Source organism: Sciurus vulgaris (assembly GCF_902686455.1).
Source record: "Sciurus vulgaris genome assembly, chromosome: 17".
Taxonomy (NCBI): domain Eukaryota; kingdom Metazoa; phylum Chordata; class Mammalia; order Rodentia; family Sciuridae; genus Sciurus; species Sciurus vulgaris.
Window position 1 is genome coordinate 16,743,444 of NC_136478.1, and position 23,636 is coordinate 16,767,079.

General features: G+C 39.4%; 1 protein-coding gene across 1 annotated transcript in view; it reads right to left on the reverse strand.

Moving 5' to 3' along the window:
- The window catches only part of TANGO6 (transport and golgi organization 6 homolog), a 166,550-nt gene extending 144,633 nt beyond the window's left edge, over positions 1-21,917 (reverse strand). Inside the window, 10 exon segments of the mRNA XM_079116932.1 lie at positions 2,880-2,962; positions 5,516-5,678; positions 6,849-6,985; positions 10,137-10,144; positions 10,146-10,276; positions 13,859-13,975; positions 15,454-15,482; positions 15,485-15,544; positions 15,547-16,092; positions 21,763-21,917. Coding sequence (XP_078973058.1) covers positions 2,880-2,962; positions 5,516-5,678; positions 6,849-6,985; positions 10,137-10,144; positions 10,146-10,276; positions 13,859-13,975; positions 15,454-15,482; positions 15,485-15,544; positions 15,547-16,092; positions 21,763-21,859 — 1,371 coding nt within the window. The 5' untranslated portion in view covers positions 21,860-21,917.
- Between the last annotated feature and the right edge of the window lie 1,719 nt (positions 21,918-23,636).

Below are 23,636 nucleotides of genomic sequence, written 5' to 3' on the forward strand. Positions count from 1 at the left end.
ATACTTGAAATGGGTGGACTGTAAGTTTTGTGAATTTTATCTCAATAAGTCTATCACAAGAAGAAAAAGAAAGAAAGAAAAAACAGTTGGAAATGTTCCCCAAAGCATCTCTCAGACTAAATGCCCTTGTTTCCTACTGAGAGGCTGAATCAATGCACCCATCCCAGGTGTTTTCCTTATTTCCTGCCTTTGAGCAGTACTCTATAATTTAGTATTAGCAGAAAGTTAATGAAGGCAACACACCCATTGTTGCTAAATTTTACAGTGTTTTATCATTTTCCTGCAATACACACATTTCCTCTATTTTCCAACTGCAGCTGGGCTGCCAAAAACTTGTAGAGAGAATAATTACCCTCCTACCACCCTCCTGGTTTCACGACAGTACCAATCTCTGGTATGTAATCCTGTATCTACAGCAGACTAATGGTTTGCTTGCCTCTCTAGGAGGTTTTAAATTGGCCAAAATGTTCACTAAGCTACGAGGGGTTCCCTGGATAGGATAAATGGAAGCATTTATTTACAAATCTCTCTCTCTTTTTTTAGAGGCTAATTTCTTACAAGGAGGAAATTCTGTTTTGCTCTCTTTTTCCTCAAAAGGCAGTTTATTGGCTTCCAAGGAATACTATGAGGGTTTGCACCAAAGTTCAGTCACAATTTGTCCTACCCTCTGCCTCTACAGTACTTTACAAGTCTGGTACTCCACATCCAACCATTTTACAGTTTTCCATCCCAATATTCCTTAGGTGGGATATAAGTGAATAAGACAGTCTGAAAGTTAGTGGGCCTTATTCTCTAATTCAGAGCATTTGGCTTTCTAGACTATTCTGTGTAATTTCTTGGTCTTTCCATAATCTCAAAATCCTTTCTTACCAATATTTAGAACAGAATATAAGACTGATCTTTTTAGGAGTCATTTGGTGGTACTGGGGAATCAAACCAGAAACTCAGGAATCATAGGAAAATACCCTACCATTGAACTAATATCCCTAGGCTTTTTATTTTTATTTTGAGATGCGGTCTTGCTAAGTTGATAAGGCTGGGCTTGAACATGCAATCCTCCTGCCTCAGACTTCCAAGCAGCTAGAATTACAGGTGTGTGTCACCATGCTTAGATTGCAGATTACAGGCCAGCCAGGAAAATTTAGCAAGACACTGTCTCAAAATAAAAAATAAATAAAATTAAAAAAAATAAAAAAGGGTTGGTAAAATAAAAATAAAAAAGGCACTGGTAAAGTGCCTCTGGGTTCAATCACTAGTACTATTAAAAATAAATAAATAAATGAAAGAAAAAGAAAAAGAATCACTATATTCATTAGCAGGCCACTCCCAATTTCTCATCTCTATCCTTTGTCTCTGGCAACCACAAATCTATTTTATTTGTCTGTAAATTTGCCAATCTGGACATTTCATAAAAGTGGAATTATACAACATGTGGTTTTTTGTATCTGGCTTTTTTACTTCACATAATTTTTTATCATTTGTCCATGCTCAGTATGCATACACACTTCATTTCTTTTCATGGCTGAGAACTATTCTACTGCATAGACAAGCACATTGTTTATCCATTTATCAGTTGACAGACACATGAGTTGTGTCCAAATTGTAGTTATTATAAATAATGCTGCTCTGAACATTCACATACAGGTTTTATGTGAACATATTTTCATTTTTCCTTGGGTATATACTTAGGAGGGGAATTGCTGGGTCATATGATAACTCCATGTTCAACTTTTTGAGGAAATGCCAAACTACTTTCCAAAGCAGCTATACTTTTTCACTAGGAATAAAAATTTGAAAGTTGTAAATATTTTCAAAAGTAAAATATTATAAATTTATTGAAATAAACTTTAAAGAAGAATATTTATCCCAACTCCATCTGGCTCTAACACCATGTATTTAGTTTTTGTCTGAAAATATATCTCATATATATTTATAAGACTGCAATCATAGCAAACATACAATTTATATATTTTTTCATTTTGGTTATATATTTAGGTAGTCATTTGCAGGATTCATTTATATAGAATAACTTCTCTATGATAGATTACCAACAAAAGTTATAAGGTAGATTCAATATTATCATATACTTTTAGGAAGACTATAGTGCTGAAAAATGCCTGTCAATTCATCAAGTTATGTTTTCATCAGTAGTGTGTACCAGTTAGGAATCTAACTGGAGGTTGAATCCAGGGGCACTCCATCACTGAGTTATATCCACAAACCTTTTTATTTTTTATTTTATTTTTATTTATTTATATGTTGGTACCAAGGATTGAACCCAGGGGCACATAACCACTGAGCCACATCCCCAGTCCTTTTTGTATTTTATTTAGAGACAGGGTCTCAATGAGTTGCTAGTTACTGAGCCTGGCTTTGAACTTGCAATCTTCCTACCTCAGCCTCCCAAGTCGCTGGGATTACAGGTGTGTGCCACCATGCCTCGCTAGTCATTCCAATTCTTAAAGTACCTATTAAAAGGCAAAAACTGCCAGGTGCCATGGTGCCCACCTATGATCACAGTGGCTCAGGAGACTGAGGCAGGAGGATTACAAGTTCAAAGCCAGCCTCAGAAACTTGGCAAGGCCCTAAGCAACTTAGTGAGTCCCTGTCCTCAAAATAAAAAATAAATGGGCTGGGACTGTAGCCTTAGGGGTTAAGTCCCTCTGGATCCAATTCCTGATACAAAAAGTAAAAGAAAATAAAGGTAAAATTATTTTAAGGGCTGAGAATATAGCTCAGTGGTAGAACACTTGCCTAGTGAGCATGAGGCCCCCTGGGTTCAACAAAAAATAAAAATAAAAATAAATAAATAAATAAAATAAAAATAGAAGACTAAGTACAAATACAAGCTAAAAATATTAGTGACTTGAATTACCAACCTTAAATATATCTTCAATACATCTACTAAGTTCTTCTTCTGATACCAAAATGGTTCCTGGTACCATATCACTCTCTGGAACCTCTAGAAAACAAACAAATTATCCACACTCAGTGCCTCACTGAGGTACTAATAGGAGAAAGTTTTACTAGAAAGATGGTTCATACTTTACACTGTTGGAGAGACTATAAATTAGTATAATCACTATGGAAATTAATATGGAGGTTCCTTAAAGCACTGGCATGGAATATGATCCTTATGATCCATATGATCCAACTATACTACTCCTCAGTATTTATCCTAAAGAATTAAAGTCATCAGACAATGGTGGTACATGCATACACATGTTTACAGCAGCACAATTAAAAATAATTAAACTATAAAACCAGCCTAGGTGTCCATCAATGGATGAATGGATAAAGAAAATGTGGTATATATACACAATGGAGTTTTATTTAGTCATAAAGAAAAATGAAGTTATGTCATTTGCAGGAAAATGGATGGAACTGGAGACCATTATGTTAATACAAATAGGCCAAACTAAGAAGGTGAAGGGTCATGTGTTTTCTCTCATATGCAGAAACTACAAAGGAAAAAGGAAAAGAAAGGGTCAAGGATCTCACGAAAATCAAAGGGAGATCAGTAAAGGAAAGAGACAAGAGGGGGGCCTGGGGATATGGCCTAGTTGGTACAGTGCTTGCCTATGATGTACAAGGCTCTGGGTTCAATCTCAGCACCAAAAAAAAAAAAAAAGAAAAAAGAAAAAAAAGAGAGAGAGAGAAGGGTGGGTGGGAGTTGCGGAGGGAGAGAGGAAGTACTAGGGAGTGATAGTGGCAAAATTATATTGTTTTATGGTATGCACGTATGAATATGTAACAACAAATCCCATCATTATGTACAACTATAATACACTGATAAAAATGTGAAAAAAATAAAATAAATGTAAATAAAGAAAGAAAGATGGTTTCACTAATTAACAGCTAAGATCTAAAAATCAACATGGTTACCATTGTACAAGATGTTATTCATATGTAACATTTCATGGAATCTATGTTGCTACTGTTCATAAATATGCATTACTAATTTATGTATCACTAAGAAAAAAGTCAACTTATTATTTCATATCACAAAAAATTTTAATTTTAAAATTTATAGAATGAAAAATTGGGGGATTAAATGAAATAAAAATGACAGAGAGTTGAATAATTATGTACAGGTGACAGGCACTCAGGAGTTCATTATATAATCACTCTAAGTATGTGTTTGAAAATTTTCCTTTAAAAAGCTCTTTTTTTGGAACTAGGGATTGAACCCAGGGGCAGTCTACCACTGAGCTACACCCCTAACCCATTTCAGTTTTATTTTGAGTCAGGGTCTTGCTAAATTGAAGAAGCTGAACTTGAACTTGCAATCCTTCTATCTCAGCGTCCTGAGTTGCTGGGATTTCAGGAAGGTGCCACCAAGTCCAGCTCTATTTTAAAACATTTTAGCCAGGCACAGTGGTGCACAGCTGTAATTCCAGCAATTTCAAGAGGCTGAGGCAGGAGGATCACAAATTCAAGGCCAGCCTTTACAACTTAGCGAGACTCTGTCTCAAAATAAAACTAAAACAGGGCTAAGGATACAGCTCAGTGGTAGAGTGCCCTAGGTTCAATCCCTAGTACTGACAGAATGAATGAATAAATAAATAAATAAATCCTCCATTTTACTACTGTCATCACAATTTTTTTTTCCAAATCTCTGATATCCATTCTGCAAGCATTGATGCTCATGTAGGAACAGACAACGTCACGACTGCTTTGGACCAACAGTGATTGTGAGATACATCCGATACCAAAATAGTTAAAATTTGAAAAAGATTTCCAAAATAGACGATGTTTGTTTAATTACAGTGCTGGGAGTTGAACCCAGGGTCTCACACTTGCATGGCAAGTCCTCTACCACAAAAGTTCATCTCTAGTCCCCAAAGTTGTTTTTTTTTTTTTTTTAAGTATAAAAAAAAAATTGTGTATTGTGAAACTGATAAAATATGACATTCATCATAATTGCTACCTAACCCTAACAACATAATAACAAAATGAAATACAAAATAAGAAACCTTATTGTGTAGATTGTTTCTCTCCAGTGGCAATGATACCATTATGTAAAATAAGTCATATTCTTATCTAATCTCATATACAAAATATGTAGCTGGTGTTGCAAATATAATGTAATACAAGAAGGAGGCTTGGCACAAATAAATATTCCTTGAATAAATAAACAAGGCCCAGGACAAATACTGGTACCATTATGGGTGTTAAATTTTCTGAGTGGGATCAATGCATTGTGGTCATGAAAGGCACGAACACTTTTCTTTAGAGAAACATGCTTAAGTATTTAAGGAGGGAATGTCATGATGTCTACAACTAAATCTCAAATGCTTGAGAGAAACTATGTTCGTATGTAAAAAGGAAAGAAGCAAATGTGAGCAAAATGTGAACAGTTGGTGAAGCATATGAGTGGTTCAATGTACTTCTTAAAACTTTTGTGAATTTTTCAAAATAAAAAATTGGAGGAAAACTAAATCACTTAAATCTGAACCACTGAAGAAGGCCCTTTAGAGGGAGAGACACCCAGCCACCAGACATCCTCCTTTACCTGCTGTATTCAAACATCGATGAAGAGGAGCTAACACTGGCTGAAGCAAATACTTCGCTGCCAGTTGTGGCTGTTCTCTTGACATAGTTACAAAGGCAGTGGTGGCAACTCTTTGGAATTGCCGTGCTGTCAATTTATCTTGAAAATGAAATAAATCCAAAATCTACAAGAAAAATTACATGAAGCAAATATCAGTTTCTTTGCAAGGAACATGACAGTAATTAAGAAGAAAAAACATTTATTTTTCTAAGCCCAAAAAGAAAGTTGCAGTGATAACACTAACTTAACAGAATGGTTTTAACAGTCCACTATCAAAGGACGTAAGCACTGAAAAGAATGTTCATTTATTAATGTTTTTTTCAAATTTATAAAATACAGGTTCATTTCTGGGTGCAGTGCCACACACCTATGATCCCAGCAATTCAGGAGGCTGAGGCAGGAGGATTTCAAGTTAAGGGCAACCTCAATAAATTAGAGAAACCCTGTCTTAAAGTAAAAAATACAGCTCACTCTCCCTCTGGAGATGCCCTGCTTTCTTTCTTTAATATGTACTTCCCCCAAAGGTCTCTTTCTTGAGATAGCCCACATTCCTCCTTCAATGTGTATCTGCTTTCATAAATCTATGTCTCTGAAAAACAAAATGTAATAAAAAGGGTTGGGGATATATAGCTCAGTGGTAAAATGCCCTTGGGTTAGATCTCCAGTAGCATCAGGAGAAAGAGGAAAGAAGGATAATGAACAAGATGAAACTATTTCAGGTTCTAGTTCCGAGAGCAATTTTAGCTCTTTAATAATGGTATCTTTTGTTTGTTTTTTGCAATGCTGGGGATCAAACCCAGGACCTCACACATACTACACAAGTTCTTGGCCAGTGAGTTCTATCTCCAGCCCTGGTAAGGGGTTTTTAAATCTAACAATTAGGCCATTCTCTTCCACAGATTTTTATTTACTTTTTGAGTAGTTCCATCACTTAATTAAAAAAAAAAAAAAAATTGAATGTTATACTACTCTTACTTCAGTTTCAGAAGAACACTGAAAGTCCTTTTTCTAGCTGGGCACAGGCACATGCCTGTAATCCCAGTGACTCAGGAGACTGAGACAGAAAGATCGCAAGTTCAAAGTCAGCTTTAGCAACTTATTGAGGCTCTAAATAGCCCAGTGAAACCCTATCTCAAAATAAAACATAAAAAGGGCTGGGGATGTGGCTCAGTGGTTAAGTGCACCTGGGTTCAATCCCTGGTACCAAAAAAAAAAAAAAAAAAAAAAAAAGTGTCCTTTTTTCTATAAATTAGCAGATAATTCTTGAATGGTCAAAAGAAACAAGACGATTTACCTGGGGACAGATGTCCCTGTAGTAACTCTCTGGTGAAAGAGACTGCTGGGGACATGAAGCCAGAATCTTTGCAATCAAGTCGCATTTCTTCCAGTCAGCAGCTGTTGCCTCCGCATCACTTCCGCCAGCTGCCCCGGCTGTCACAATGCACAATGGAGAGAGATGTCAAAGATTCATAACAGTTTCCTATGTAAGATTCCATGTGACAAATGTGTTTTAATTTTAGGGTAAAGAGTATGTCTTTTCTCTGTTAGAAACTGTTTATTTCTCCCAGTGACTTGGGAGGCTGACACAGGAGGATATCAAGTTCAAAGCCAACAATTTAGGAGGCCCCTGTAGTATGATTTGCATATGTAGGTAAGGAAAATACCCCAAGGTCAAGCAAAGTACTAACAGAAAGAAGTCGATGTAATAATCCTCAAGTTCACAAATGGGTTTGTGGGCTAGGGTTGTGGCTCAGTGGTGGAGTACTTGCCTGGCACACATAAGGCACTGGGTTCGATCCTCAGCACCACATAAAAATAAATAAATAAAATAAAGGTATTGTGTCCATCTTCACCTAAAAAATTTTTTTTTGAAAAATGGGTTTGTGTTCCCACTTACCAGCATGGAAACACCTTCTAATACATAGGGTATCAAATAAGAGTCCTCGGAGGGTTTTATTGCCTTTGTAATGGAGCCAAATTACCTTAAACTGAAAATTTGCTGTAGAATCACACTAACAACCTTTAAAAGCCAGGATCATGAGCTGAGGATGTGCCTCAGGATTAGAGCACTGGCCTAGCACATACAAGGCCTTGGGTTTAATCCCCAGCACCATATACACACACACAAAAAAGCCAGGACCAAAGGAATCAAATAGATCCCAACAAACTTTACTGCATCACTGAATAAAACCCAACAAAGGGATACAACAAAATCTAGCATGCAACAAGGTAAAGTAAAAACACACAGCATCAAGTCAAATTACTAGACAAGCTAGGTGCAGTGGCTAAAGCCGGTAATCTCGGCAACCAAGGAGCCTGAGGCAGGAGGATCACAAATTCAAGGCCAGCCTCAGAGATCAAGTAAAGTCCTAAGCAACCCAGCAAGATCCTGTTTCAAAATTTAAAAAAGGCTGGGGAATGTAGCTCAGTGAGTAAGTGCCCCTGGGTTCAATCCCTAGTACCCCCCCCGCCCTGCCCCCAAAAAATTACCAGGCATACCCATACAATGGAATATCATATAGTCATGAAAAGGAATAAAGGACTAAGCTGGGAATAGTGGCGCACACCTGTAATCCCAGTGACACAGAGGCTGAAACAGGAGGATCCCAAGTTCAAGGCTATCTTGGCAATTTAGCAAGATTCTGTCTCAAAATAAAAAATAAAAAGGGTGGTAGAACACCCTTAGTTCAATTCCCAGTACCACCAAAAACCAAACAAATAAAAGGAATAAAGAACTGATTCATGTTACAACATAACCAAACCTTAAAAACATGCTTAGTGAGCCGGGTGTGGTGACACACTCCTGTGATCCTAGAGACTCAGGAGGCTGAGGCAGGAGGATTGAAAGTTTTAAGCCAGCCTCAGCAACTTAGCAAAATCCTATCTCAAAATAAAAAACAAAAGATACCAGGGCTATAGCTCACTGGTAAAGCACCCCTGGGTTCAATCCCCAGCACACACACAGACACAGACAGACACACACACACACACACACACACACACACACAAGAATGACAGCAGAATTCTCAAACAGAAGTTGTACAAGCCAGAAGACAATTCAGGGACATCCTTGAAGTATCAAAAATAAACTGTCAATCCAAAATTTTGTACTCAGGAAAATATCTTTCAAAAATAAGATGAAATAAAAACTTTTTCAGACAAAACAAAAGCTAAAAGAATTCACTGCCAATAGACTTAAGAAATGTCAAAGGAAGTTTAGGCAGAAGGAAATCTGGTTGGAAATTTGTTTCTATACAAATCAGTGAAGAGTACTAGGCCTCGCCTATAATCCCAGCTACTCAGGAGGGTGAGGCAGGAGCTTCTCAAGTTCAGGCCCAACCTTGTCAATTCAGCAAGACTCCATCTCAAAATAAAAATAAAAAGGACTGGGGATGTAGCTCAATGGCAGAGTGCTTGCCTGGCATTCATGAGGCCCTGGGTTCAGTCCCCAGTACTGCAAAAAAAAAAAAGAGGGGGGAAGAATACCAGAAATGGCAAATATGAGAAAAAAAAAAACAAGCTATGAATAGATAACAGCAATATACACATGCACAAATAGGGAAAACTCAGAAAAATAAGGCTCTAATTTTCGTGTAGCAGCTCTCCAATCTGCATGCTCTTGGATAAAATCTAATCCTCCTTTTCTTTTCTTTTTTGCAGTGCTGGGGTTTAAACCTCATGCATATCAGGCAAGTGCTCCCTACCAACTGCCGGGGACCAGCCCTAGCAGCAGAGTCCAAGGGTCCTCAATGGCCTGAAAAGCAAAAGCCCCCAAAGAATTAAGCGGCGCAGCGTCGGCGATGGACAGCAAACCACACGGACTCGGGTCAGTGTTGGAATGCTGACAACTTTATTGAACTCCTTTACAGCTTATATACCCTTGCTCCCACTTCTTTAAAAGTTTCAATAGATAACAGAAGTTAGGTTGTAAAATCAGCCAACTGGTGCCACCTGACACTTAACATTTTTCCGTAATGGGCTCTTCTTGACCCAAAACCTACAGAACATGCTGACGCACATTTTTCTTTAAGATTTAACCTTTACCTAAAGCTAACAACAACATCACAAAACATGTTGCTTCAGAATGTTCAGCGTTCCCCATAGGAAAATTAGTGTTTAGTGTAATCAATTGAACTTATTTTGTTGGAAATGATTTGAATTGTTTGTGTTCCTACCATCCCTCAACTGAGAAGCTTTATTGAGCATAATCACTCACTGTAGCAAGGTGAGCTTCCATTAGAAAAACAAGAAAGGGAAAAAGTCAATATTTTAAAGAAGGGGCTCCGGCTTTACTCAACTTACGACGAGTCCTTGCCAGCGTCTTCCAAGGAAGGCCTTAGCAGAGCCCAACTTACGACGAGTCCTTGCCAACATCTTCCAGAGGAAGTTTCCAACCTCTGGCATGGGCTGTTATCCGCCAGGCACATTCCCTTGGCATGAGTTCTATATGCCGGGCGCCCCCGCAACCAACTATACCTCCAGCCCTCAGATTTAAAGGCAAAGGCAAAAAGCCTGTGATTCACCTCAAATCTGACTCAAAGGGAAATGGATACCAAAGGAACAGAAACATGTTATTTCTTACCGCCTCTCCTTCCAAAATGCCCGGACCACTGCCTGAACACCACTGGGTCTCATTAACCTTTCTGAGAGCAGTTGTCCACACAGACGCCGAAGCCAAGCTGGGGCCCGACATCTAAGCTGTGTCTTCACATCTGTGCAGGACTGATAAAAGGAAGGGAAGATATGAATTGTGAATATCAATGAAATATATAGATATATCTTATACATATAGATATATTTTTAAAAGGTACTGAGTCGTACTGTCAACAGTGTACTGTACAGACTTGAAAACAATAACATTTGGGGCTAGAGATATAGCTCAGTGGTAGAGCATGTAATTAGCATGTGCAAGGTCCTCAGTTCAATTCCAGTGTCAAAAAAATAAAACGCAGTATTTTTTCCTTAAAACAAACCACTAAGTCTCTCCTTTACAAAAACATTCTTCAGCATTACTTTCTTTCTCTTTTTGGTACTAGGGACTGAATCCAGAAGCACTTTACCACTTAGTTATATTCCCAGTTCTTTTTACTTTTGAGAGGATTTCACTAAGTTGCTGAGGCTGGCCTTGAACTTATGATCCTCCTGTCTCAGCCTCTTGAGTTGCTGGGATTATAGGCATGCACCATTGTGCCCCAGCCAGCATTACTGTTAAGAAAGTAGAAATACAGTGAAATATTAATGAAATTTCAAACCTAGAAATTGACAAACATATCAATGAGTAATATGTAGAATTTGGGAACATGACTAATCTCTAAATGTAGTTCTTCCAATCAAATCTAACATCCAAAGAAGATTCTTATGAATGTTAAGAATACCACTATGAGGGCAGTTTATAATAGTGAGGGAACATGCCAGATGTTGCTTAAATGATCTTGAATACTGATTCCCATGATCCAGCAGTTTCTAGTAAGTGCTGGATTTCTTCATGGGCTCTCTTTTGAGAGATCTGTGGAACCATCATGAATAAAACAGACTTGGTGTTCCTAATTTTGGCCTAGAATGTTAACCATGTTGCTGACAACAATTGCACTTAACTATATAAGCATCAAAATCAGCGACATAGATATTTAATCCTAGTGTTGAAATGTAGCCTAGCCTATGGGTTCAATCCCCAGCACTGTAAAAATAATAATAATAATAATAAAATTAAAGAAATATTTAATTCTAACTAGCCTGTCCTCTTTTTTGAGAATAATCTCTAAGTTAATAATCTATTAAGAGGGTTATGATGTGCTGCACAGTATGTTAATACCTCCCACATAATCCCAAAAGGTACTTAAGGAAAACACTATCATTATCCCCACATGATGGATAAGCAAACTGAGGAATGGAAAGGTTTACAAATTCAGACACTTGCATGCTGGGTTGAATCCAGTGGCCTAACCCAGGGTCTCCGCTTTACACAAAGCTCTTACAATGCATTTGGTTTAATCTGGCAAACTGTGAACTCAATCACAGAAACAGGATGTGAGGCACAGAGGCCCAGTGGAAGGCTACCGTAACATTCGAGGGTAGATGAGGTCACTGGAGATGTGATCAGCTGATCACTGTTCTTACCTACAGGCTGTTCATTTGGTTCCTCACTCTTCTTTTTTTTTAATTTTTATTTTTAAAGACTGCATTTTGATTCATTGTACACAAATGGGGTACAACTTTTCATTTCTATGGTTGTACACAATGTAGATTCACACCATTCATGTAATCATACATATACACAGGGTAATACTGTCTATTTCAGTCTACTTTCTTTCCTTCCCCCTCTCCTTCCGGCCCCATTTTCCTCGACACCATTCAAAGTTCCTCCATTCTTCTTTTCCCCCATCCCACCACCACCCCCTCATTATGTATCATCATCCACTTATCAGAGAAAACATCGGTCTTTGTTTTTTTGGGCATGGCCTATTTCACTTAGCATGATCTTCTCCAACTTCATCCATTTACCAGCAAATGCCATAATTTTATTCTTCTTTATGGCTGAATAATATTCCATTGTGTATATATATCACAGTTTATTTTTTTTAGATTTTTTTTTAATTTATTTTTTTATTGTAAACAAATGGGGTACAACTTGTTTCTCTGTACATGAAGTAGAGGCATACCATTTGTGTAATCATACATTTACCTAGGGTAACGCTGTTTGATTCATTCTGTTATTTTTTTCCTTCCCCCCACCCCTCCCACCCCTCTTTTCCCTCTATACAGTCCCTCCTTCCTCCATTCTTGCCTCCCTCCCACCCCCCATTATGTGTCATCATCTGCTTATCAGCAAGATCATTTGTCCTTTGGTTTTTTGAGATTGGCTTATCTCACTTAGCATGATAGTCTCCAATTTCATCCATTTGCCTGCAAATGCCATAATTTTATTATTCTTTATGGCTGAATAATATTCCATTGTATATATATATACCACAGTGTCTTTATCCATTCATCAATTGAAGGGCATCTCAGTTGGTTCCACAATCTAGCTATTGTGAATGGAGCAGCTATGAACATTGATGTGGCTGCATCACTGTAAGTATGCTGATTTTATGTCCTTTGGATATAAACCAAGGAGTGGGATAGCAGGGTCAAATGGTGGGTCCATTCCAAGTTTTTTGAGGAATCTCCATACTGCTTTCCAGAGTGGTTGCACCAATTTGCAACTCCACCAGCAATGTATGAGTGTGCCTTTTTCCCCACATCCACGCCAACACTTATTATTGCTAGGCTCCTCACTCTTTATGTAACTAGATTCAAAACCAAAATTTAGGTACTAAAAGCAAATTAAATCAATTCAGATAAATAATTAGTTAAAAAAAAAAAAAAGAAACTATCTTCTGCCTAGTTATATATTAGTACATTTTTAACTTTGAGTCAGGGTATCACTAAATTGCTTAGGGCCTCACTAAGCTGCTAAGACTGGCCTTGAACTTGTGACCCTCCTGCCTCAGCCTCTCCAGTTGCTAGAATTATAGATATGCACCTCACATCCAGCTACTAGTCTGTTTTTTTAAACAAAGAAACTAAAAATAGAAACAATAATTGCTCTAGTTTTAATTACTTAATTTCCAAAATTCCATTCAAAGAATAAGGTGTTCAAATACTTCTGCCAAAAGAGTACATTGTCAGACAGTCAAATTTTAGTTAAAAAAAAAAAAAATCTAGTTTCAGAATGAATAAAATATATTTTACATAAAACTGCCATGAGACTTAAAAAAGTGATCATAGGGCTGGGGATATAGCTCGGTTTGTAGAGTGCTTGCCTTGCATGCACAAGACCCTGGGTTCAATCCCCAGCACCATTAAAAAAAAAAGAAGTGATCATAATGGTCTTGGGAAAGTGTCAATGATTCCATAAAGAAAAAGTCTTTTATATTATTCTGAAGGTCAATGTCTCTTAGTTTTATTGTACTGGGGATTGAAGTTAGGGGTGATTTACCACTGAGCTACATCCCCAGTTCTTTTTATTTTGAGACAGGGTCTTGCTGCATTACTGAGTCTCAAAATTGCTGGGGCAGGCCTCAAACTTGTGATCTTCCTGCCTCACCCTCCCAAATCACTGGGATCACAAACATGTACCACCATGCCCAGTTGCTGCTGAGTTTTATAAATACCAGTTTTAATGATCTTAAAAAAGAAGTCTCAACTAGATCATTAAACAGGTAATTAAATAGCTAATTAAAATTATCTAATTTTCCAAGAGAAGATAGCACACCACACATTATCATTAACAGTTCACCCAGGAGAGTCCCCAGGCCTGAATACCTGGGGAGGTCCTCCCTGGAGGATAAGTAATTCCCGGACAGCCAATGGCTGATACACTTGATCCAAGAGGTCTTTCAAGGCTCCCCTGGATAAAGTCCTTTCCTCTTCAGTTAAAATCTGCAAAAAGTAGGGACTTGGTTTAGTAGAATACAAACCAGGCAGGAAATAGAAGGCAATATTTTACAATACCAAAGGTACTTATAAATAGGAAGGCTTCTTGACTTCCTTCCACATGAAGGAAACCGTGCTACAAAACTACTCCTGGCCCTCTCTCCATCCGCACTCACTCCACTTCTAGGCAAGAGATATGGTTTGCCTTACTGGTGACTACTAAATACATACACTCAATCACTGGCCAGTTTCGGTATACACTGTTCAGCTCACTTCTCTCTCGTGTGAGCAAGTTCACATTCTGTTCTGCTCTGCCTTGCTGAGCATGGGCACATCACCTGCCATGGGACAGAAGGCAATGCAGTTTTCCAGCACTGCTGAAACTAGATGAACAATAACTGTGTCTCACTCTGGAGTACACCATTAGGAAATGTCTCTATGAGCTATCTCCTCCAGCTGTCTTTATAAGCAACAGAGGTGATATTTGTCTGGAATATTCTTTCTTTCCTTTCTTTCTGTACTGAGGATTAAACCCAGGGATGCTAGGCAAGCACTAAGCATGACAAGCAACCACTCTACTCCTGTGATACATAACCAGGTAATATTTTTGACTTTTCATCTCTCTTATTTTGTTAGCTAGTGTTTCCACTCATTCAAACCTGGGCAGTAAACAGGGGTTCTGTTTTGGGGCACACTTGAGCCCCAACAGTACAGCCCCCTTTGGTAACTAGCACTCACAGTCAAACTGTCAGGGTCTTGCCTATACATTTAGCACACTGAGATGTGAGTGCTACCCAGAGCAGCAGCTATTGGTGCAACTTTTTCCAGCTTCATAATGTACACTCACCAGGCTGCCCTCTGTCAACTCCTTATCCCATTTTCCTACTTGGTTCTTAGTTTTCTTTTCTGTCTCCTGCCTGAGACTCCTGGGGCATTGCTTAGCTTCATAAATAGCAAACAGACCTGTTGACCCAGGTCCCCCATCTCAGGGAAATGCAGGCTTTAGGCACTGCTAGAACTGCCAAAATGCATCGCCCTGAAGTGAAGAGCCAGGGCTCTGCTGAGGCATCAGGGGGGCTTTATAATTTTGCTCAGATAATAGTGGCTTTTCAGCAAATGCTTATGAACACAGAAAGGAAAAAGAAAAAAAGTGAGCAGGAAAGGAACATATCTGAGGGTAACAAAGCAGGGAAAGAGAAGTGAGGGCATAGAGCATGGGCTGTGGCAGCTAAGGGTCACCCAGCCCATAAGCCACACAGACCCTTGCTGACATTTACATCTTAACAGTTTCTGATTCCTATGTTGACAAATGAAGCCCTCTAACCCTCCCAATAAAGATGAATTTACCCACTGGTTATCCTTTTACATTCAGTAGGAACTCCAGATATCCCAAGGGCCCATTTCAAAGAACTAAGAGTTAACTTTTGTAACGACCATACACAAACACACACATTCTCTCTCTCCATCTCTCAGTGTGTGTTTACCTCTTCCATGAGTGTTGGTGGTTTTCTTTGGTTGGGCAGAATCCCAGTTGGCACAGACCTGCAGTGATATCCCCAAAGTGGCGGCAGAAATCAAGCTCCCGAGAGATGTATGCTGAGCAACACTGAGGAGGACCTTGCAGCTAGTGTACAGTCTCTGGGTTGCATGGGGAGCAGCATCCAGACATACCACATCTTGAACAACAGCACCAAACTCAGTCCTGTATCTCAAAGGGACTCCAACACCAGGCATAAGATAGGGACACACACCCAAAGTGACCACAAACTGTAAAACGGACTGGACGGTCTTCTGCTGTGAGATACTAAGTGTATCAGGGCTCAGGGAAGGAGCGACTTCTGGAGTCCTAGGGTTGGGTTTACCTGGATTGAAGGCAGCTACAAGGCGGATCATGGTTTCCTTCAAGCACAACAGCAATAACAAGGCTTGAGAGGTAAAACTCCAAGTGATGTCCACAGAGTTTTGAGGCCATTCTGCCTTATTAGCAATTTCATCTCTTAGGAGTTTCAATTTCTTCCACTGAGGATCCTTCAGAAGCTTATCCTCCAAGGCAGACAGATTTGATTTTAAAGTAGCCAATAAGATATCATGTTTTGTGATCTGTAGCGAACTTGAGCCTGATCCTTTGAAATTAAAACAAAAAAAGATTATATGCAGGGAAAACAAATTATATTTCCCTCTGTGTGGAATGCCTTGCCATTCCAGCCAGAAGACTGGAAGTGAGGAAAGAGACTAGATGGAGCATGGATTTTTAGGGAGTTTGAAACCATTTTTAAAAATAATTCTGCCTGGGTGTGGTGGCACGTATCCATAATTCCAGTGACTCAGGAGGCTGAGACGGGAAGATCATAAATTTGAGGTCGGCTTAGCAACTCAGCAAGGTCCTGTCTCAAAATTGAAATAAAAAGAGCTGGGGATGCAGCTCACTCAGTGATAGAAGCAAGTCTGGGTTCATCCCCAGTATCACATACACACACAAAATAAATAAACAAATAATTCTGTACGATATTGTAACAGTAGATATGACATTATATATTTGTCCAAGTTCATAGAACTGTGTACTACCAAGATTGAACCCTAAAGCAAACTATGGATTATAGTTAATAGAAAGGTATCAAGACTTGTTAATCAATTGTAACAAATGTAACATGCTAATAAAAGATGTTACACAATAGGGAAACTGGGACTGGGGTGGAGAAGGGAGTATGTACTTCCTGCCCATATTTTCTATGATCCTAAAGATGATGTAAAAAAAAATCAAACTTAGATGGATGTAATAGCACACACCTATAATCTTAGCAATTCAGGAGGCTGATGGCAGAAGGATATCAAGTTTAATGGCAGTCTCAGCAAACTTAGCCAAGACCCTAGCTCAAAATAAAAAAATTAAAAGGACTGAAATGTGGCTCAGTAGTAAAGCACCCCCTTGGGTTCAATACCCCAGTGCCAAATAAATAATAAATAAATAACAACAATATTGTTACCACATTTTTTTTCTTTGCAGTGCTGAGGATCAAGCCCAGTGCATGCTAGGCAAGCATTCTACCATAGAGGTACCTCCCAAAAACCATTATCCCTTCAAAATAATGAGAACAGAAGAGTAAGAATAGTTCTTACTGACAGAGCTAGTGTTCTAACCTACTAGTTTTAAATCTGATTCCTTAAATTTATATATACCTAAAAAGGAAATAGGTGATCCCATAGTTGTTGTCACTAACCTTAAATCACTAACCTACCTCTGTATGACTTCCTGTGACCTTATAAGATCTTTGAACCCAAACATGGAACACAAAGAAAGTGATCCGAAACAAAAGCTCCTACTGCAGATTTTTCCAAGAGCCTCTGAATAAAGTAGTCTTCTCTGCCTCTACTGGTGATGAAAATGAAAAGCTATGGTCCTTGAAAATAATGGGAGCATTCCTTTAAAGCAGTGGTTCTAAAAGTGGTATAGAGACCAGAGGAGGATTCCCCATAATTCTCTCAGGGGGTCTTCAAAGTCAAAAACTATCTCATAATGAGCTGGGAGTGTGGCTCAGTAGTAGAGCACTTGCCCGGTACGGCAGCACCTGCCAAAGCTCAGGATCAATTCTCAGCACCACAAAAACAAAACAACAGAAAGACAAACTATTTGTGATAACACTAAGACATTATTTGCCATTCCATTCTCATTTTCTTATGATTCTGCAGAGGATGAAAAGTTCACTAATATGAGTTCAGAACCTATATGGGTAAGAAATTGCCTTACTGAGTTTTAGTACATTACAAAAGAAAAATATACACAACTGTCTGAAAATGTGATTGAAATCCCTCCCTTTCCAACTATAGCTATGTGAGTCTCAGGGTCTGTCACCTACTTCAATCATGACAGACTGAATGGAGCAGACATAAAAATCCAGCTGTGCCAGGTGCGGGTGCATACCCCTGTAATCCCAGCTACTTGGAAGCTGAGCCAGGAAGATTCGAGGTCAGCCTCAGCAATTTAGAGAGATTATCTCAAAATAAAATAAAGTTAAAAAAATGGTGGGGTTATAGTTTGGCAAAGGAGCACTGTCTCTATGAGCAAGGCCCCGAGTTGAATCCCCAGTATCACACACACACACACCAAACCCAGCTGCAGTCTGGGGATGTAGCTTCAAGGTAGAGTGCTTGCCTTGAATGTAAGGGCTGAGGATTCAATCTTGAGCATCACTTAAAAAAAAAAAAAATTGTCTTCTAATAAGCCAGACATCAAATATTGATAAAAAACAATGATTTCTTCCCTCTTGTTATTTTTCATTAAAAAGTCACTATATTAACATGTAATGGGTTTATTTGGTTTACTGTCACTTTTAAATAAATTAAATATTTCAAAGGTGTTTCTTAATTAAAAATCAATTTTAGTGCAGTAAATGCTGACACATATATTCCACATTAAAGCTCTTTGAAGTCCTCAACATTTTTTTTAAAGTTCACCAACTGATTGATGGATAAATACTAGGGACTAAACCCAGGACACTCTACCACTGAGCCATGTTCCCAGCCCTTTTTATTTTTTTATTTTGAGGCAAAGTCTCACTAATTTGTTTAGGGCCTCACTAAGTTGCTGAGGCTAGCCTTGAACTTGGAATCCTTCTACCTCAGCCTCCCTTGTCATTAGGATTACAGACATGCACCACTGCACCAGGTTTGGTCTCCATGTTTTATAAACAAAATTTTACTAACATTAACAAACAGCCTTCAAATACCACTTAACACAATTCATAACAATGGAAGTGGAGATATCCTTATTTATTCCACGGTTGAGAAAGGACACAACTGTAATCCTAGTGACTTGGGAGGCTGAGTGCTGAGAATTACAACTTCAAGGCCAGCCTGGGTAATTTGGCAAGACCCTATATCAAAATTTTAAATAAATAAAAAATTTTTAAAAATGTAAAGGCTTGGGATGTAGCTCTGTGGTAAAGCATCCCTGGGTTCACTCTCCAGTACCACAAATGCACACACACAAGGCAGGGGAAGAGAAAATGTTTAAAGTAACACAACTTTTGAAGGTTCAAAAGTGAAACCCTATCTAATTGGTACCCAACCTCAATTCCTTTTCCTTCTATGATCTTTAAAACCTCACCCACACATAACTTCTTTATTCAGTTGCTGTGTACACCACCCATTCACCACTTGCCAAGTTGGATATCTCCCCAAACAGACAAGCAGACAGCACACTGCATATGTATTTTTGTATTCCCAATAGCACTGAGGAAAGAATATAAGTTGATTTCCTATAAATATTACCTCAAAGACAGTCATCAAAAAGGTAGACTGAATGTTTAATTTAGTTGGATATAATTTTAACCAATACTTTCACCCTATCTCCTCAAAACCCTCTGTTCATCAGGGCCATTCTTACTATGTACAGGTATTTTTTAATTCCCTTAGCAGCTAACAGGATAAGAAAAAAAAAAAAAAAAAAAAAAAAAAAAAAAACAGTTCAGTGGTAGAGCATGTGCTGGGTTCAATCCCAGCACAAAATATTAAATGAAAGAAAACAGCAGGCGGATTTACACAATATATAATAGACTACATATATGAAACAATATGATCTTACCACAACATATATTCTTTTTCAAATAAGGATGCATGTATTTTCCTTAGTTAAATGAATATGCATCTATAACTTCACCACATATTCTTAGAGATTAGGAGAGCCTTCTGTAAATGGATTTATATGTGTTTTGTGATAGATGACTACTTCCAAGTTTTTGCTTATCTAACCTTCTTCTCAATGGTGTTGAAGATAGCTGCAGTTGCTAAACAGGTGACCTCTCTGTTAGCAAAGTAAAGCTTGTATTTTGCAGTCTGACTCTTATTTGGGGCAATGTAGTATGTTTAACATATTTTTAGTGGAAGAAACCTAAATTCAAATCCTTGCTCTGCCACATCTTAGTTTCACATTGGGTAATTTCCAATGTACCTGAGCCTTGGTTCCTTCATCTGTAAATACAGAGCACAAGTAATACCTCTCTCATGGGATTGCTCTGAAGATTAAATGATAGACACATAAGCAGCATACTACGGGGAGTGGTATTTGGCACTCATTTACTATTATTAATAACTTCTTTTCACTTCCCATTACTATGCTTCTTCTTGTTACTGGAGACGGAACCAGGGGCATTTAACCACTGAGCCACATTCCAAGCCCTTTTTATTTTTTATTTTGAGGCAGAGTCTCCCTAAGTTGCTTAGGGCCTCACCAAGTTGCTGAGGCTGACTTTGAACTTGCACCTCCTGCCTTGGCTAGGATTACAGGTGTGCACCACCTCACCCAGCTCCCATTAGCATGGTGTAATGTTTGCAGTTGTTACAATTTTAGGTCAAAAACTGAGAACATCATCTTATGGCCTCTTATGTGCCCTTGTAATCCTAAAATCCCTCCCCCCACTATACATATTTCAATTAGGGGCAGGGTCATATTGCTGTTTTATTTCTCTATTGTGTGAGTGATACTGTGACTTGAACCCAGGGCCTAGGCACATACTACATAAGAGTTCTATCTCTGAATTACATTCTTTTACTGGGAATTGAACTCAGGGGCATTCAACCACTGAGACACATCCCTAGTCCTTTTTTGTATTTATTTTATTTAGAGACACAGTCTCATTGAGTTTCTTAGTGCCTGGTTGGTTGCTAAGGCTGGTTTTGAACTTGAAATCTTCCTGCCTCAGCCTCCCCAGCTGTTGAGATTACAGGCGTGCACCACATTGCCCGGCTATACCCCCATCCTTTCTAAAAATTTTATTTTGAGACAAATTCTGGCTAAATTGCCCAGGTTAGACTCTAATTTGCCATCCTCTTGCCTCAGCTTCCGAAGTAGCTGAAATTACAGGCCTGTGCCACAGTGCCCTTCTATCAGGATCCTATTTCTTAGGTCCTTTCCCCAAAATTCCAAAGCTCCAAATAATATCAGAGGCTCTGTACTGAATAATCTGTCTTAGTCCAAGAAGAGGATTAGCTAGAGCTCGGTTCTAGGTCTGTGTTCTGTCACTGATTCTAATCTGATCACATGATTTTTTTTTTTAAACTTGAGATAGGGTCTCTCTAAATAGCTGAAGCTGGCCTCGAATTTGCGATCTTCCTGCCTCAGCCTCCGCTGGGATTACAGGCATGCGCCACCGCGTTCCGCTGGACCACATGAACTTGGGCAGGTTACTTAATATCTTCTGGAAGCCTCCTGTCTGTGAGAGGAGGAGGCTCAACTATTCCCAAGATACCTTCAGAATCTAAACTGGGAAGACCTTGGTAACTCACCACGGGAGAGTAAATGTGACTGTAAATCCCTCCCACCAGACTGGAAATTTCTAAGCATTTACTCTCCCCAGACCCAACGCAAACTTCACTGCTTCCTATTTTGGGACTCTAGGGCATTTTGTGAAATCTCGTGTCCACAGCAGGCCCCGCGCCCTCAAGCGGTTAGGACCTCACACGACACCTCACGGCGCCTAAATCCCTCCGAAGCTGTTTCCGCAGTGCCCACCTCGGACTGGTGTAGAATGAAATAATGGACCCCGGGCGCTTAACAGGGCCTGGCAGGGAGAAGCCCTCAAGAGATGTTGGCTAGTACCAGTCTTGGACAGTTCCCATGCCCTCCTTGAGCCTCAGTCTCCCCAAGTTTGAAACGAGCCTGGACAATGCTCAAATCCCCTCAGCAGCAGGGTCCTGGCAAGCCCTAGGGGCGCACGCTGAGGGAGGAAGGCAGCGCTGGAAAAGTGGCCGCCCTAAGAATTCCGGGCGCTGCCGGGTGCCGAGATGCGTCTTCTCACCTCCCGGGCTCAACAGCAGTTTCAACGCTTCCAGAATCTGCTCCAGACCGCACGTCTCCACAGCCCCGCTGCCCACCGCTGGTCCCGGGGCCGCCATGACTGGAGTGGAACGTGACGCCTGCGACCTGCTCAGGCGCTTTGGTGGAACAGCGCTTTCGCCATGTTGAGTGTGGCAGGAGGCGCTGGGCGCTAGGGAGTGGAGCGTGCGGCGTGGGGCGGGGCCGACTGGGTCAGGAACGCCCCCTTCGCATAAATATTGGGTTTGGGTCGCCTTTCCTCCCTGAACCTGGTGGTGGACAAAGGACAAGGCAGTTTCGGAACTCAGTATGATTAATTGCGATATAAAGCAGAAGGTAGCGAAGCGGGAGGATCAAGAGTTCCAGGCCATCCTGGGCAACTTGGCAAGACGTTGTCTGAAAATAAAATGAAAAGGAAACTGTGGATGTAGCTGGGCTGTGACCATAGCTCAGTGTTAATTCACCCTTGGGTTCAGCCCCCAGTTGTGGAAAAAGAAAGCAAAGAAGGGTGAGAGAGAAGGGGTGGGGGCAGAAATCGCTTATCATTAAATAATATGTATTTACCTGGGCGCGGTGGCACACACCGGTAAATCCTAGTGACTCAGAAGACTGAGCCAGGAGGATCACAAGTTTGAGGCCAGCCTAGACCACCTAGTGAGATGTTTGTCTTAAAATAAAAAGGACTGGGGATGTAGTTCAGTGGTTCAGTCCCCATATTGCAAATAAATCCCCAGTATTGCAAATGAATGAAATTAATGTATTTCAATATGAAAATACTTGGGTATTGCAACATGGGAAGACAAAATGAGGTAGGTATCTATTTACATATACTTATAGATAAGTTTGGATAAATAAAACCATTCAGGGCCGGGGTTGTGACTCAGTAGTAGAGCGCTTGCCTAGCATGTGTGAGGCACTGGGTTTGATTCTGAGCACCACATAAATAAAAATAAGGATATTGTGTCCATCTACAACTAAAAAATTTTAAAATAAAATAAAGCCATTCAACTGAATACTGCTGATTTCTTTAAGAATAAATAGGTACAAAAAAGAATAAATATACATATATGCCCATCATGAATGTAATAGGTACAGATGTTGCTATTTGTGATTTTTTAAAATATTTTTTAGATGTTCATAGACCTTTATTTTTTATTCATTTATTTATGTGTAGTGCTGAGAATCGAACCCAGAGTGCCTCACACATGCTAGGCAAGCGCTCTACCACTGAGCCACAACTGTGATATAGTTTTTGAAAGGGACTTCCAAAATTGATCTTTGTTCTACTTATCTGCTTGCTGTATTTCTAGAAAATTCAGGGTAGCAGGTGCAGTGGCACAGATGTGTAATCCTAGCGATTCCTGAGGTTGGGACAGGAGAGTTGGAAGTTCAAGGCCAGCCTCAGCAACTTAGTGAGGCCCTAAGCAACTTAACCAGAACCTGTCTCAAAATAAAAAATAAAAAAGGTTGGGGATGTAATTCGATGGTAAAGTGCCCCTGGGTTCAATCCCCAGAACCAAAAAAAGAGGAAAAAAAAAAAAAAAAAAGAAAATTGAGGGTATATTAAAACAGTGCTCTCACAAGTTGTGTTTATATGTAGAACAGAGTGGGTTTAAAATTCACATAATCAGAAAAAAAATTTTCACCTATATAAATCATGGTGGGCATTCAAAAGTTGCAGGACAATGCTTCTAAGGGCAGAACATTAGTTTTTTTTTTTTTTTTTTTTTTTTTTTTTTTTGCGGTGCTAGGGATTGAACTCAGGGCCTTGTGCTTGTGAGGCAAGCACTTTACCAACTGAGCTATCTCCCCAGCCCCAGGGCAGAACATTAGTGTGTCTGAGTCTTCCCTCACTAA